Source organism: Cervus canadensis, chromosome 2 (assembly GCF_019320065.1).
Source record: "Cervus canadensis isolate Bull #8, Minnesota chromosome 2, ASM1932006v1, whole genome shotgun sequence".
NCBI classification, from domain to species: Eukaryota; Metazoa; Chordata; class Mammalia; order Artiodactyla; family Cervidae; genus Cervus; species Cervus canadensis.
This window is the reverse complement of record NC_057387.1, coordinates 77,178,631-77,196,663: the sequence shown is the minus strand read 5'-3', so window position 1 is coordinate 77,196,663 and position 18,033 is coordinate 77,178,631. Positions and strand designations below refer to the sequence as shown.

Below are 18,033 nucleotides of genomic sequence, written 5' to 3'. Positions count from 1 at the left end.
CTTACTTTTTAAAAAAAAGTAGCCTAAGAAGATAATATTTGTCAGGGAGAATATTCATATTTAAAACTATTTTATCTGTTTTTATTATCATTTTATCTGAAGAGCTGAACATGTGGTTATCTCAAGGAATAGATCTTGAAGCTGAGAACAAAATTCCTCAGAATCATCACAATCAATTAATGAGGTTATGAATTGAAATTATCTTTGCTGTAGCCCAAGAACTGAGTGGTAATTAGTGTCCAGGGACACGTGGGGGAACAATTTTACTGTTAGCAGTGCCAAGAATCTATTCTTTTGTCATCAGTCTCAAATTATATTCAATCAGCAATTCAAATTCAGGCTGGAAAAACCAAATGACATATAGCTAACTTTCTATAAAATTAATACTGTAAAATGAAACCTATGTTTCTGGCAATTTAGCTGTGAGCAGCAGTAAGATGAAGCTATGAAAATATTGAATGTAAATGCTGTCAAGATCTGTCTTAATCCCACCACTTCCCCACCCTTTGCTTCTTGCCTGAGTGGCCGCTGTGGCTGCCATGCTTCTATTCCCAAGCTCCCCGAAGTCTGGGTACTGGAGTGCTTGATGAGCCTTTTTATAAGAGGAACCACAGTAGTCCAAAATACTGCAAACAAGGGGCCTTTATTCAAAGAGCCAAAGTGGGTGGCGGCAGCAGGGGGGTCAGAGTGGAGTTGTGGTTGGAGTCACACGTGGAGGGCTCTAGAATGTAGACAATTAGCACTTCCTGGTAAAATCAGCTGCATGAAACACCCATTTCGAGGACAAGTGGTTGATAACAGGAGCACTGCTTTCTCCTGTGGTTTTCTGTTAAGCAGTTTTCTTACTTGGGCAAATTTTCCTTTTTGGCTTCATATTTTGGGATTCTGTTTACTGTAAGATCCCAGCCATACTGCCCATCTGACTTTGGTTCCCCTGAAAAGAATGCATGCTGTTGTTGGCTCAGGATGTGGGAGGTGACTGGGGCCTTTGGGGGTGGGTGGGTTTTGTGGGGTTTGTCTACTCTCTTTCCCACCTGTTTTCTTTCCCACCTGGACGGGGGAAGAAGAAAGTCAAGAAGGTCTGCACAAACCAAACAACCCCTTTGTCTGCTGTGCATGGCAGGCTGATTAGAGACTCAGTAGACAAGCTAGAAGTGGCCTCGGCAAGGTCTCAGTGGGTAAACATCCTGTCCTTGGCAAAGCTCACTGATGACGGCATGTGGCTTCTATGGCCATGTGGCAGACGGCCTCCATCAGTAAATAAGGAAATGTAGAAGAGTGTGCTTATCTCAGTGAAAAGGTGAAGCCAGAGAGAGGTAAGGTGAAAAACAAGTCAGCTTTCAGACTTGAGAACTGGGCAGCATGGGCTGCCAGGAGGCGTGTGGGTGGTAGAGTCAGACAGACCTAGGTTTAAATACTAGTTCTTCCTGTGCCTTGCATTCTAACACAGATCCATTTTCAGTGGCTACCTAAAATACCGTGTTGAAAGGCTGTAAGGCAGTTCTCAGGTTTATAGGCAAAAGGATCCATAATTGATCAATGATATCTGAAGAAAGGGGATGTGATACCATGGGTGCCTTGGATCTAATGACCCAGTCTCTGGGCCTTCTGAGATCCTGCCTAGCACAGAAGTTCTGTAATACAAGTGTGTGTGTGTGTGTGTGTGTGTGTGTGTGTGTGTCTGTACATGGCCTAAGGGGAGATTAATGCAATCCTATTAAAATGTGCTAGTAGTATGTGTCATGGGTTAAATATTCAAAAATAAAAGCATTGTTTGTATATTACAGTATATCATAAAGAGTTTTTAAATTTTCATAGTGTATCATGTCCTTAATATTTTGGATTTGCATGTTTACTTTAATTTATGGTGGTTTTTAAAGTTATCTTTGAATTTTGATTACCACAAATTAACTCTCCATATTCAAATACTTAACTTCCACTTGCCTTGACTGAAGATTTCAATATAGAGAAATCAATTTGTCTATTAAGAGAAATGCTATGAATTCACAAACACAAATGAAACCAGCAGTAGGAGCAATGTTGATCTCATGTTTCATGGGAAGACTGTTGACTCTTTTAACCTAAGACTGGTCTTTCAACAAGAAAAGGAAGAGTTTGTATTTGATCATGTTTGGTCATTTCTGCAGGTTTGGTTTTTTGTCAATGAAATATTTGTATTTAATTTTCAAGCCTGTGTTTTAAAGGAAAAAATCTTCAAATCTGGCCTCCAGTATGTTTGTCTGGATAGCCTCTATAATACAGGCGCCTCTGCCTGGCAGGCAGAGCAGACATTTAAGTTTAATAAGCTATGGGACTGCGTGGTCTCTCTCGGAAGGCAGGGCCATTGGAAATCTCCTGTAATGCTTCTAACAGCCCATAAGTTACTATATTTAATATTGCCCTTGTCTTTCTCCCCTCCCTTCTCTTTCTTTTCAGAAACAGAGTTGTCAGTCACTGCTGAGTTAGTGCCTACCTCATCATGGAACATTTCAAGTGAACTCGACAAAGGTACACAGTGGGGACACGCAGGGCGGAAGTGGAGGAGGGGAGGCGTGCCACGCCAGGTTTAATCCTGGCATGGCTGTCCTTGAAATCAACTGCTTTTTAGATCACCAGAAGGAGCAGGGGCCAAAATAAATCCCCTGTTAACTTTGTGATCAGTTAACATTTAATTACTTGGAATTCTATTATTTCTGGAGAGGTTTTTTTTTTTTTTTTTTTTTTTTTTTGCCTCTCTCTTTCCTTTCCCTTCTTTTTCTAAAGAGTTCCACATGGTAAAAATGCTTCAAGATGTGAAAAAGGGTAGTTTCTGACCTTCCTGACACTGCATCCAGTGGATCTTATTTAGAGGATTTGATTCTGCCTGAGCCAGGATTGATCAGAGATGTTTGTCGGGTGACCTTTTACGGTGAGTATTTGATGTGCTTGCAGGGTTCAGGGCAGAGTATCTGGAAGGTTTGTAATTGCCTGTGTGTACAGATGGCCACTTCCTGTGTGCAGCTGGAGAACAGGCTCCTGCTATGCGGCTGTTGTAGCATTAATTAGGCCCCACCATATGCTAAACACTGGCTACTCTATAGAGATCCTATGTCCTGGAAGATAAATCAGGCCACGTTCAAACCCCCTGCAATTGGCTCATCCTACCTTTCCAGTTTATTTCTCTTTAGATTGCTCTTTTATGTGTCTCCAGCCAACTTTCTGTTTCATTGTCTGTATCCTGTGCTTTTCTGCTTCTGCCTTTTGTCTAAGCTGTTCTTTCCATCTGAGTTGCCCTTCCTTCCTTGCCAGTCCCCACTTTGTCCCTCTACTGGGCTTAATCGCTCAGTCATGTCCAATTCTTTGTGATCCCATGGACTGTAGTCCACCAGGCTCCTCTGTCCCTAGGGATTCTCCAGGCAAGAATACTGGATAGGATCACCATGCCCTCCTCCAGGGATCTTCCCAACCCAGGGATCAAACCCAGGTCTCCCACATTGCAGACGGATTCTTTACCGTCTGAGCCACCAGGTAACACATTACTTAAGTTTGAGAATATAGTCTATATTAGCCATAGTCTTATCTAATCCCTCAGCAGGAAGTAGCCTTTCTGTATTTGGAACCCCATAGTCTTTTCTTATGTTCATCTCTTAGCATTTTCTATGTTATATCATGGTGATTTACATAATTGTCTATCGTGCCCTTAAACCTGGAAATTCCTTGTAGGTAGGATATCTATTTTGTTCATTTTTTTTTCTTTCTCCTGTCTCTATCAAAAAATCTAGTACATACTCTCATTTATAAGAAATTCTCAATAAATATGTATGGAATGATGAGTGAGTCTTACTGTATCTAGAGTTATATATATGGTTGGGCTATATCCATATATATGTGCAAGAATACTCACGTTCAACAGTCTTATCAAGTTTCTCATTCAATTCAGGCATGATTCTAGGTTCTGGAATTATAGTGATGAAAGGCGCTCAAAAGTCACTGTCAAAAATTGCTTTTTATTTGTCTTCTCATGTATTCAATGGGAGTTGGATTTCCTCCCTAAGGAAAGAGACTGTTACTTTATCAAACAATAATAGGCAAATTTAGTTTGCTGGTTATACTTTTTAGGCATTTTAGAGTGGCGGAATGAGGTGAGATGTCTTTTCACCTTAGATCAGAGGACATGTCGGGTAATTTTTATTGTCAGATTTGATGTGGACATTCTTTTTCTTTTAAAAAAATATTTATTTGGCTGTGTCAGGTCTTGGTTACGACACACTGGCTCCTTAGTTGTGATGAATGGGCTTAGTTGCTTCATGGCATGTGGGATTTTAGTTCCCTGACCAGGGATCAAACCCACATCCCCTGCATTGCAAGGCAGATTCTTAACCATAGGATCACCAAGGAAGTCCCTGGACATTCTTTTTCTAAGTAAGAATTAAAACAGAGGCATAAAATATGTTACACCTCTCCATCTTCATCACCAAGCACAGTGCTTAGGAAGCAATAGATTTTCAACAAATATTTGTGGATATTTTTAATGGAAAGAAAGAAATAAAGTGCACTGAATGTGCTTACCCTCTGCCAAGCACTGTGCCCGGGGCTGTCAAGTATGTGAATTTACTTGGCAAACTTTTTATGGAACCAACAGAAAAGAGTATATCTTTGCATATTACATGTTGCTGATCAAGTTCCAGTTATGGCTCTAGAAGGACATAATGTGTGTGTGCTCAGTCGTGTCTGACTCTTTGTGACCCCATGGACTGTAGCCTGCCAGGCTCCTTGTCCATGAAATTTTCCAGGCAAGAATACTGGAGTGGGTTGCCATTTCCTGCTCCAGAGGATCTTCCTGACTCAGGAATTGAACCCACATCTCTTGCATCTTCTGCATTGGCAGGTGGATTCTTTACCACTGAGCCACCTGGGAAGCCCCAGAAGGACATCAGTGTGTGCCAAAAAAGCAACAAAGCTACCAGTAAGAACCTAGCCTGCCAGGCTATGAATTTCTAGCAGACTAGCACTATAATTATCAGCTGTTGCCCTTCAAGAAAGAAGTATTATCAAGAGTAGAGAACCTACTGGTCAAAGGGTGAAACTAAGGCAGTGGCCGAACTCCTTTGATTGGTTAGCGTGGCCTCCCAGAGAGCATGGATGACTTTCCAGGGATTCTTGATGTCTTCTTTCTCTAGAAGATATTTAGTATGTGGTCTCTACTTCCCATTGAGAGTGTAAGTGAAAGCTGATTGATTCATTTGTTCATTGAATGATGAAATCTTTATTGCTTCCTACTCTGATCTGGGCATAGTCTGAAGAATCAGGATCAAAAGATGAATCAGACCAAGGTTTCTGTCCTTCATGAACTCAGAACTGAGAGAGAAAGACTAGTATCTAAAGGCATAATAAAATCTTTCTGGTCAGATAGAGTCGTCAAGGGACATTCTTTCCAATCACAGAGGGATGTTAGTGTAAATATACAAGGGGGAAAAAATCCAACACCAGGCTGGTGTGCAGAAAGGAGAAATCCCCAGGTGCCTGAAATGAAGAACAAGCAGTGATCAGTGGGAAGGAATGAAACAAAAGGTCCTGTGAAAACATGGGAAATATGCATGATTCTTAGGGGGTTGGAGTTTCAGAATCCTATGGGGATGAGAGCTGAGGCAATAGGAAACAAACTCCTTACCAAGGCTGTCAATGAAGAATGAAGGACCTGAGCATGAAATAAGGATATTTCTGCTGAGGATTGAGTAGGGAAGTCTGTCAACTATGCTGGGCCACTGGGATCACCCTCAAAAAAATTAAAACCCCAACCTATGCTCTACATGGGTATGGGGTTGGGGTACTTCTCTTATAGTGCACAAGCCACAAACCAAGAAGATAATGTAAAAACTGGGTCTGGAATTGATTAAACTATGCGATCCTGAGAGGGGCAGCCTAAAGCCAAGTCATAAAAATGTCTCAACATTTTTATGTTGCATGGGTTTCCCACAAAAAACAAAATTTAAAAACTCAAAACCACAAAACAACAAAACTCCTGATGTTAAGTGTACTTTTAAATATTATAGTGTGTAGAAGAGAGGGAAAAAGCCACCATTAGTGAAAGTCAGACAAAAGACATGGAGAAGTCCCTATCTTAGAAGCTACAGGCAATAGATCAATTTGAGAGAGTAAGTATGTTTAACATGTTTTCTGGTAAAAGAGGAAATAGAAACCATAGGGCAAGTACAGAATAAGATGACTGAAAAGTAGACACTTTACATGAACTAAATAGAAATTCTGTAATTTAAAAATAGAGTTGTAGAAATTAAAAATTTGTCAACTGGGTTAAACAGTGGATGCACTCAGCTGTAGAGAGAAATGGTGAACTGGGAGATAGATTCAAGATAATATGGTAGTTCAGAGATTAGAGCATCACCTTAACCATTCCCTCACCCGCTTTTCCCCACAGTGCTTAGACAGACACTAAGACAACATTCCAGCTTTGGTGGGCTTTGCCTTCTAGAGGGAGAAATAGACAATTATGAATCCTTTCATTGACCCCATTGACCATGCTATCAACAATACCTCAACACATTTAATGTGGGTGTGCCATATCACCCCATATCTGTTTTGCTGCAAATCCTTACCAGGCTGTATTGATATCATCAATTCTGTGCCCATCTCTTTTAAAATCAGGGCTCTCTTATCCTTTGGCAGCTCTTATTGCCCAACACAGTGCCTGGTGTGTAGTGGAAAACATGTGTTAAATGGTATGGGTTCCAACACCATCTGTGCCAATTTATAGCTCTTATGTGTGAATTCCTACTAGGGGTGGGGCACTTGCCAAGCATGTGAAGGCATCATTTGAATTCCCACCATCCTGTGCAGTAGAACAGACAGGCATCTGAGGCTCAAGGGGGTTAAAGGACTTGGCTGAAGGGCAAAGCTGATGAGTGGTAGTGCCAGGATTCCCACCAAGACCTCCAGGCCAAGTCCAGGGATCCATGCCCAACATGGCAGCTGATTACGCTCTCTCCCTTGCATTCATATCCCCTCCTCCAGTGGGACAATTGCCCTTACCTGGAAAAGAAGTAAAATAAAAGTCTGTCACTGGGTATTCTCTAATGCCTTTCTGTTCATCGACCTGCTCTATTCCACTCGTAATCCCAGATTAGCTTCCCAGCTCTGTATCACCCATCAGTCCCACTCTGGTTCCCCAGCTTCACGCTGATCCTGGTTTTCTGTTAAATGAGTCCAGTCAGGGGCATTAAACAGTTACCTGTTTATCCTTTCCAACAGGAAATGAAATTTAAAAGAGACAAGGCCACCCGGGAAGAGCCGTTGAAAGCTACTATTGATGGGGCACAGGGGTAATTTCTGAAACAAATGCTTCAGAAGCAAGTGCCTCCTAAAATAAATCGATCTACAGGGGCCCAACCTCAGCTTCCCCATGGGGGTTTTGGGGTGGGGTGTGAGGAGGGCCTCTTTCCCCCTCTTCCATTTTCAGTCACATGAGGTCTCAGAGGTTCTCTATAGAAAGCCAAATGTTTCTTTTGGAGAAAGCACTGGAAATTGCACCCGTAGGTAGCAGAAACGGAGGGAGCCTCAACTTAAAAAAAAAAAAAAAAAAATACTGAGGCCTGATTCCAACTGCCAATAGTTCTCTGTGCTGACAGAGTAGATTTGGGGGTATTTTGTCCTGCTTTGCTTTTTTAAGAGCCAGCTTTCTCTACCAGCTCGGAGCTTTACACATGGCAAGGCGGCATACAGCAAGGTTCTTATGAGCATGAACTCTGGAGTTACTATGACTCTGAGCTTCCTTTTGCTCACCTGTGGAGCAGAGGCCTTGGTCTCTATCAGCTGAGATTGTTTTCCTGGCCGACTAACACATCTGCGGGTCACTCTTGGGTTGTGCCCTAGGATACCTGCTTGCATGGTTGTGGTAGACAGATATGTGCTGGCCTCAGCCCCTTAGCTCACTGTCAAGGGCTGTGGCCTTGACTCAGGGAGTGGTTGCTTCCTTTTGTCCCCACTATCTGTTAATAGATTTGTCCTTGGTACATGAAGAGTCTGTTTAAATGACATCGGAGCTTGGTTCACCGCTAGACCTCATGGGGCAATTGAGTCCTTTCTTTGTCTTCTAATTATATGTTTCTGGAGCAGGGGCAGTGGGTGAAGGGGCCAGAGATGGATGAACTGGATCAGGAGCCTTGGTACTTGGCAAGCTAAAGTATAATCCTCCTAGGACTAGTAGCTTATCAAAGGAATTTCTGGGGATATCCATGTGGTATTCTAAACCACCCAAGTTCAACAGGCTTTAACCTTATGCATTGTCTTCTAAATATTGATAGCATTGTTTCCTTTAGAAAGACTGATATCATCCTGCCACTGTTAACTGCAAAAGCACTTAGAGCCTATGTAACTTTATATGGAAAATGGGAGAAGTAGTATCCCTCCAAAGGGTTACATAGAGTCTAAAGTCCCACCCAGGTGGCTCAAATGGTAAAGAATCTGCTTGCAATGCAAGAGACCCAGGTTCAATCCCTGGAAAAGGGAATGGCTACCCACTCCAGTATTCTTGTCTGGAGTACTCCATGGACAGGGGAGCCTGGCGGGCTGCGGTCCATGGGGTCACACAGAGTCAGACACGACTGAAGTGACTGATCACGCATGCATGCACCCACTCCAGTATTCTTGCCTGGAGAATCCCATGGACAGAGGAGCCTGGCAGGCTACAGTCCATGGGGTCACAAAGAGTTGGACACACCTGAGCAACTAAGCATGCACACATGCACAGTCCCACCACAGTCTCTAGAACAAATAGCTACTCATTGCAGGTAATGCTATTGCCCCCACCCCTTCTTATTCCCAAGGGGAGGGTAATATGATCCATCGAATGAGCACTGGACAGAAAACCTAGAATCTCCTCACAGCTCAAATCCACAACCAGTTCAGTGACTTGTCAATTAAGCTCTGGGCGTCAATGTTCTCACCTATAAAAAGGGATTATCAATCCTTCTTCTATAAGACTTCAGTGCTACCGGGTCCAGTATGATAGCCGCCAGCCACCTGTAGCTGTTGAGTACTTAAAATATGGTCAGTCCAGAATCAGATTAGTGTGACTATAAAACCTAAACCAGATTTCAATGGCTTATCTCATTGGAAAAGGACTTAAAATACCTTATTAATAACTTTTACATTGACTATATAAATCAATCACTTAAACAGTTATAGAAATCCAATCATTAAAATGATCATTTCTCATATATCAAATTTAGTGAAATACACAGGGAGCCCAGCCTGGTGCTCTGTGATGACCTAGCGATGTGGGATAGGGGGGTGGAAGGGAGGTTCAAGAGGGAGGGGATATATGTATGCTTATGACTGATTCACGTTGTTGTATGGCAGAAAACAGCACAACATTATAAAGCAATTATTCTCCAATTAAAAATAAATTAAAAACAGCAGCAGCAACTATATATATATATATGTTATTTAAATTAATTTCACCTGATCCTTTTTCATGTGGCTACTAAACAGTTAAAAATTACACATGTCACTTGCATTATAATTCTGTTCAAAGCTGCTGCTCTAGTGAACCAACAGCTAGAACCTCAGATAAATCTCCTAACCTATGTTTTCTACTTGCAATATGAGATGTTCTTATATCTATGTAAGATTTAACATTCTAGGAACTGGTTTTTATTAAAAGAAATTTTTTGAAAACTGATTTTGTGTGTGTGTGTGTGTGTGCGCGCGCTTCGGTTACTTCAGTCGTGTCTGACTCCTTGCGACCCCATGGACTGTAGCCTGCCAGGCTTCTCTGTCCATGGAATTCTCCAGGCAAGAATACTGGAATGGGTTGCCGTTTCCTCCTCCAGGGGATCTTCCAGACCTAGGGATTGAACCTGCATCTCCTACATGTCCTGTTTGGCAGACGTGTTCTTTACCACTGGTGCCACCTGGGAAGCCCCAGTTTTGTGTGTGTATAATGCTTAAAAATATGTCAAGTACTTTATGTGTAATGGATGAGCATTATTGATTATAATCTGATCAGTACTCTCAGAGAAAGGCTATATTTTAAATAATCTCCCTCCTGTGGAGAAAAACTTTGTAGGTTAGAAGTCCAAAGCACAATGGTTACATGAAGGATAGCAATGGGACCTCAGAACAAGTGAGGAAACCCCAGCTCAGGCAGATGTTGGGTATATTCAAACAGGACTCTGATGATCCAGCATTGCCTCTGACTCTCAGACTTCACTGTGCACTGTTCTCCCTTGCTGTCTCTGCTCCACTGGCTTCCTTTAGTTTCCTCTAACAAACAAAGTGCTTTCCTCACCAATGGCACTGCCCAGAATCCCCTTTCTCTTGCTTTCCCCCTCCTTTATATCTTGACCTAATTGTCATCTCCTCAGATAAGCTTTTCCTGGTCATCCATAGTTTCCTTTTCCTTTATAATGATTTTAAAAAGTAGGGGAAAATCTGGTCTAGGTTTGGAGGCAGTGAGACGAACCCCTTCTTGATAAGGAAGCAAGGGAACTTCTTGCTAACTCTACTGAGTCTGCTTTACCCCTCACTGACTCAATACAAGCTTTCAGTCCCTTTGCCTGGAACCCAGCATGGAAGCATATGACGTGGAAATCATTTCCTCTTCAACCAAACTCCTCTCTCCAGGACTCTTGTTAATCTTCTTTACTTGACGAGTCCTTTCACTTTAGGGAAGGGAACCGCCAAGATGAGAATTGTGGGATTTTGTCATAAAATAGAGCAGAAAGGACCCTTAATGGGTAATCTTGATCCTTCAAAGCCTGCTCCAAGGGGAGAAGTTGGCCATTGGACATCACCCTTGGGGCAGAAAGTGTCAGCCTCCCCACTCAGTACTCTGTCCAGCCCATCATTCCAGCTCTAGCACCAGCTCTCAGCTCCACTCCCTTCCATCAGCCTTCTCTCCCTTCCCTAGTGTGCTGCTGCCAGTGGGGCTTTCAGCTGAGAGGCCTGGGGCCCTAGGGTGTTCTGCAAATGCCCAGCATGGCTGTATGAGGGGCACAGAGCTCCCTCTTTCCAGCAACTACAGCCCAGTTGAGACAGAGCAGCAATCAAACAAGCCTGGAGATGTTTATGCTCCTGTGCTTGCCATTTAGAATCAGGGTAGAGATTTATCCACCTCCTATCGTGGGTCTCAGATTCCTTCCTCCCTTGGTACTGTTTTCAGTGTGTGCGTGTGTGTGCTCAGTCATTTCAGTTATATCCGACTCTTTGTGACCCCATGGACTGCAGCCCACCAGGCTCCTCTGTCCATGGGATTCTCCAGGCAAGAATACTGCAGTGGTTGCCATGCCCTCCTCCAGGGGATCTTCCCAACCCAGGGATTGAACCTGCATCTCTTACATCTCCTGCATTGGCAGGCGGGTTCTTTACCACTAGTGCCACCTGGGAAGTCCATTCCTCGCAAAGACAAATCACAATCTTGTATTGATAAATAATCAGGAAGCAGCAGAGAAAACATTTCTTGATACTCCCAGGCAAGCTTTGTCTTTGTCTGGAGTCTTCGATTGGATTTAAACCTGACTACCTAGAGACCTTCCTGAGCACGCACTTCAGAAATGGCTTTGGAATTTGGCCTCAAGCTGCTTCTAGAAACTTGTGGACTAGAGTCCTACTCGCAGGGATTATAGGAGGCCTTTGTAGTCCTGGGCCTACAGGACTGGTCAACCTTTGAGGACTCGCAAGGACATTTGGACTTAGACGCCTCTTGACAAGGGAGGGAGAAGAGACTCTACAAAGTGCCATATGGTTCCTGCCCCAGCATCTGTTGCTCCACCCACTCCACTCTTTCTTGCTGTGTTCTAGAACTGGTCACTCATGGTTCCCCATCCTATTTCAAGCCACTGTGAAAACTCTGCTATTCGCTATAATAAGTGTACTCTCCACCCTTTTGCCACCCTTAAATACCGTGTACAGATTCACCACTTGGAATAAATCTTTCCTGACCCCACCTTCCCCCCACAGAAAATCACATCTTACTCTGTGGGGGAAGTGGCCGTGCCCCACTGTACTGCTGGGGAATGCTGATTCCACGTATATATTTTCATTTTCTTTCTCCTCCTTCCTCTCTCATGCAAAGAATATGCATGAAGCATCTTCTTCATGTCAAAGAAAGTCATCATGGCCCACCCATTCTAGTAGGAGGGTCAGCTAGGAAGGGCACTGTGGAAAGTGCTTTCAGAGCCACAGGAGTAGCTTGCCAGGCTGTGAATCACTTGACATCAGAAGTTAGGTGTTATTTCTGTGTCCCTGTAGTTCTGACTCTAGTCAGTTCAGTTCAGGAGCTCAGTCATATCCAACTCTTTGCGACCTCGTGGACTACAGCACACCAGGCTTCCCTGTCCATCACCAATTCCTGGAGCTTGCTCAAAACTCATGTCCATCAAATGGGTACAGATGTTTGAATAGATAAATAAATGAGTGGTGAAAATCAGAACGTCAGAATTGAAAGGTACTTTAGAGTCATTGTCCTCTAACTGCTAGCCTCAGAATCACCTGAAGAGACCCAGGCTCACTGAGGCAGACTAGACCCTAAGCCTCTATAGTTAAATCAGCTTCCCAGGTGATTCTGATTCTCATCAAAGTTTGAGGTCCACTGATAGAGCTGTAGGTCTTAACCCCCGCTGCGACTGGGATGATTTAAAAAGTTGTTAATACCTAGGTCTGGACTTCCATGGTGGCTTAGATGGTGAAGAATCCACCTGTAACGCAGGAGACCCATGTTCAATTCCTGAGTCAGCAAGGTCTCCTGGAGAGAGAATGGCTACCCATTCCAGTATCCTTGTCTGGAGAATTCCATGAACAGACGAGCCTGGTTTTCTACAGTCCATGGGGTCTCAAAGACTGAGTGACTAACATTCAATGCCTAGGTCTGTTCCCCACCCCCATTCTCATTTCACTCTTCTCATACACAGTCTGATTTGAGGGGTTTAAAAGCTCTCTGGGTGATTCTAATGTGCAGCGAAGCTGGAGAACCACTGGTATAGAGTTCTAGGCTAACCTACAGATCTTACCATAGTGTTCTAACAAGTGATTTAGTTAGGTGCAGATGCTTGGAACTTTCTCCATTTCTATCCTTAATTTTCTGAGCTAATACAGAGAAGAACTAGGCTTGGAGTGAGAAGTCCTTGGTTTATATTTGAGCTCTGTGGCTAACTCAATTTCTTGAAAATTGTGCTTTACTTTTGAGTGTTTTTTTTTTTTTTCCTGCCTTTTTTAATCTGTAAAATGGGAGAGAACACCAGTCTGCCAGGGTTGTCTTGAGTACAAATGTGATGACAAAGGTAAGAGGGCTGAGCTAGGTCCCAGACCTGACTATTAATAAATAAATATAGAGATAGATGGACACTGATATTGACTCAACATACTTTTGAAGATGTATGAATGAGTTGGCATAACTCCATCACTTATTTTATGTGGCCATAGAGAGTAATATTTTCCTGCCTTATAAAGTAACACCACAGTTGCCATATACTGAGAGTTTTTTATGTACCGTAAACACATAAATGATTTACATGTATGATTGCATCTAATCCTCATGATAATCCTAAGAAATACTATGTCTATTTTATGGATAAACAAGCTGAGCCATAGACAAATGTCATTCACTGAATAGTGCCCCCCAAAAAATATATGTCCACATCCTAATCCCCAGATCCTATTAAATTTTTATTATTTATAAAAACGGTGTTGATGATGTAATTAAATTAAGGAAAGGACCTTGAGAGGAGATCATCCTGCATGTTGAGATGGGCCCTGACTGTCTACAGGTGTCCTTATATAAGATAGTGGCAGAGGGAGATTTTCTACAGACCCACAGAAGAGGCTGTAGAGATTGGAGTGATGGAGCCACAGTCCAACAATGCCCCAGGAAATGAAAGAGGCAAGGAATGGATATGGTCCCCAGAGGGAGCAGCGTTCTGCCTGATTTTGGACTTGTAGCCTCCAGAATCGTGACAGAATAAATTTCTGCTGTTTTAAGCCACCAAATTTGTAGTAATTTGTTGCAGCAAAATCAGGAAACTAATAAAAGCCATTTCAACAATTTGCCCAATATCACAAGCTGTGAAACTAGAATTCAAACCCATGTCCTCACCCCAATAGAGTCTAACGCCTCCAAACTGAATTGGAATTTGTACTAGAATATCTTAGATTCATTTGCTCGACAAATGTATATTGCATGCCTACCATGGACAAGACCTTTTCTAGGGTCTGAAGATGCAATAATGAACAAAACAGAAATGGTCTTGCCTTCAGAAACTCTTCAAGGGCTTCCCAGGTGGTTCAGTGGTAAAGAATCTGCCTGCAATGCAGGAGATGCAGGAGACATGGTTCGATCCCTGGGTCAGGAAGATCCCCTGGAGAAAGAAATGTCAACCCACTCCAGTATTCTTGCCTAGAGAATTCCATGAACAGAGGAGCCTGGCGAGCTACAATCCATGGGGTTGCAAAGAGTTGGACAGGACTGAGTGACTAAGCACACATACACTCTAAATTTAAGAGACATTTTAACAATTAATTTACACATGTGCTATACTAAAAATAATTTATTTGAAGCAGTGATAGATGATTTAAAGGAGAATTATGAAAGCATAGTTGTATAAGAACAGACTGTACCCCTGGAACAAAGGGTTTTCACATCCTCCTTGGCTAGGCCCAGCTAATAGCCACCCGAGGTCAGGGTTAGTTCTGCAGCTTTTCTGGCCTGTTTCCTGGGAGGTAACATGTCTACAACTTCATTTTAGTCCTCCTGCACTTCAGGAGAAGTCAGTCCAGACACAAGGCACGTCTCTTGCTTGGGATAAGGCACACAATAGGAGGAAGGCAGTGAGGCCTTCAGCAGGCAGTGAGCTCTGCAACCCATTACAGACATCATTCTGAGGCAGTGGAATGTGGGGAACTGCTTTTAGACAAGGTTGGAAATTTTTGCATTCCTGTGCCAGGCAAGATTTCCTGTAGGGCCCTGAGAAGCTCACTAATCATCTCTTTAGTTCCAAGTGATATTACTTCAGGGCAGTTCCTGTCAAGGCCCCATGCTTTAATATCTCCTTGCTTGGGTTTATTCCATCAAATGCTTCATTTGCTTTGAAAAAATGCCCCGAGCCTCAGCTGGCCCAGCAGCTTAGGAAGTTCAACTCACCGCGTGCCTCAGAGGGCTCCTAGCTCTGACCCTGATTGCTGCAGCTAACTTATTTTCTGACCATTTTCTGCAAATGATTTCATTTGGGGGGCCCTCAGTCAACCCTGATCCACTCCAGGCTTTGGAGTACGGTTGTGTAGAATACCAGTTGATTTGCAAGAATTCTGTATCCATGGCCTTTATTTATCCTCTGAAATCAGAAAGCTGTGTTTTCCTGGAGACCCTTCCCAGGTCTCTCATTTCAATCCTTTCCCCCAACTCTTATATTCACTTATTCATTCAGCAGGTTTTTATAGAGTGCTAACTGTGTGCCAGGCCTTGTAGTAAAGCAGAGTGGTGAAAACAAAAACTTTCTCTCTCTTGAGCCTCACTGACTTCCTGGTGGTACTAGCAAATTCCTGTGTGGAAAGTTCTATTCCAGCTAATCCTTCTTGAATTCCCTCTCTATCCCAGGCACTGTATTAGACATTTTACTCACAATACCGTCCCATTTAATGTGCCATCAAAACCCTGTGAGGTAGGTAGTAGTATGTCCATTTTTCTAGGCAGGAAAATAAGCTTAGAGAGGTAGAGTGACTCAGCTCATAAATGGTAGAGCCAAGAATCAAATCCAGATTTTTCTGACCTGAAAGTCCATACTCTCCATGACTACCTAGTTCTAAAGTAATAATCCATGTATATTGGAAGGTAAGAAAGAATGGCATTATAAGCTTATGAAAATCCTTTCTGGAAGAGGGTATTCTTAATTACCCTTAAGTGATTTTTCTAATATGTGTCTTTCCTCTAATTTCCACATTTTCTTCAATAAATAAACATCCTGTATTCTTGTAGTCAGATAAAATATAAGTAGGAAATATAAGAAATATATAAATATAAGAAAACAAAAAGCAGGTACTCAAATACATGGACTTGCGTGTTCATAGTAACACTATTAATGATAGCCAGAAGGTAGAATCAGTCCAGATGTCCATTAGTGAATGACTACACTGACAAATTGTGGTATGCACACAATGGAATATTATTCAGCCATAAAAATGAGTGGAATACTGATACAGGTTCAGAGTGAATGGACCTCAAAAATGTTACACTAAGTGAAAGAAGTCAGGTGCAAAAAGTTCCATGTTCCATTCTTGTAAAAAAAAAAAAATCCAGAATAATTCAATACCTAGAGATTGAAAACGAATAGGTTGTTGCCAGGGGCTGGGATGAGGGAGAATAAGAACTGCTTAACAAGCCTGGGGTTTCTTTTTCAGATGAGGGGCATATTTTGGAAGTAGATAGAAGTGGTGGTAGTATAACATTGCAATTCTACTAAATGACACTGAATTTTGTAATTCATTTTAAAATGGTTCCTTTCACATTATTTGAATTTTGCCTAAATAAAAATAAAAAAATTCAAAATAAGTAAAAGAGACATTGATAAGCTTTTATCCTACTATTCTTTACTGCTGGTACTGTAAGAGCTATAAAAATGAATTTGAAATCTCCATGCCAGGGCTGTTTTTATTTAGTGTGGCAGCACCTAATCCAAGTAAGAGCCCTGGCCTGGCCACTAATTAAAGTAACTTGGGCCAATCACTTAACCTCTTGGAACTTTAGTACTCTCAGCTGTAACACAGAATAATGTCCACTGAGATCATTATCAGATCCTAATAAGATAATGTTGTGCTCTGCAAACTGTAATGTGACTTACATTAATTCCCCCAGTCTTTGTTTTTACATCAAGAGCCACTAAGTAGGGACTTCCCGGGCAGTCCAGTGGTTAAGATTCCATATTTTCATTGCAGGGGGCATGGGTTCGGTCCCTGGTCAGGGGATTAAGATCCCACATGTTGTGTGGTGTGGCCAAAAAAAAAGAAAAAAGAACCGCTAAGTAGTCAGAAATCATCTCCAACTGCTTATCAAGTATATGTGTTAAAAGAATCATGAAAACAAAAGTAAGTGGTGAAATCTTGGTAACCTGTGTATTGAAGTGTGTGTGTTAGTCACTTCAGTTACATGAAGTAGCTTTGTGACCCCATGGACTGTAGTGCACCAGGCTCCTCTGTCCATGGAATTTCCGAGGCAAGAATACTGGAGTGGGTTTCCATCTCCTTTTCCAGGGGATCTTCCCAACCCAGGGATGGAACCTGGGTCTCCTGCATCACAGGCAGATTCTAATGCTTTTTGTTGTTGTTGACATTGTTGCTTTTTTATTTCTGGGTGTTTTGTTCTTGCCTTTGTGATAAAGTCTATTCAGATAAATACGAATGTTTGGGCTGGGGATGGGGAGAAGGCTAGGTTTAGATAATGGGATACATGCACCCCAATGTTCATTGCAACAGTATTTGCAATGGCCAAGACATGAAAGCAATCTAAATGTCCATTACAGATGAATGAATAAAGAAGATGTGGTGTGTGTGTGTGTGTGTGTATACACACACATACATATGGATATATGTGCATATATGTATGTATATCCAGTATATGTATGTGTGTGTGTGTATACTCACACACACTATAATGTTACTCAGCTATAAAAAAGGATGAAATAATACCATTTGTAGCAACATGAATGGACCTACAAATTATCATACTAAGTGAAGTAAGTCAAAGACAAATATATTGCTTATATGTGGAATCTAAAGAAAAACGATACAGATGAAATTATGTACAAAATAGAAACAGACTGACAAACATTAAAAAAAAAATATGGTTACCAAAGAAGAAAGGGGAAGGAAAAAGATGAATTAGGAATTTGGGATTAACATATGCAAACTACTATGTATAAAATAACCAATGGCCTACTGTATAGCATAGGAAACTATTCTCAGTATTTTGTATGCTTCCCAGGTGGCTAAGTGGTAAAGAATCTGCCTGCCAATGCAGGAGACACAGGAGACATGGGTTTGATCACTGGGTTA

At 42.1% G+C, this 18,033-nt stretch overlaps 1 protein-coding gene across 3 annotated transcripts in view; it reads left to right on the top strand.

The window, feature by feature from the left end:
* The window catches only part of ROR1 (receptor tyrosine kinase like orphan receptor 1), a 455,574-nt gene that overhangs the window by 256,779 nt on the left and 180,762 nt on the right, over positions 1-18,033 (top strand). For 2 of the 3 annotated variants that reach the window (XM_043461091.1, XM_043461092.1), the window contains exon 2: positions 2,437-2,508. In XM_043461091.1, the coding sequence (XP_043317026.1) occupies positions 2,437-2,508 (72 nt within the window). Of the gene's footprint in view, positions 1-2,436; positions 2,509-2,726; positions 2,909-18,033 lie in introns of those variants that run through there. The other variant, XM_043461093.1, reaches the window with a different exon arrangement.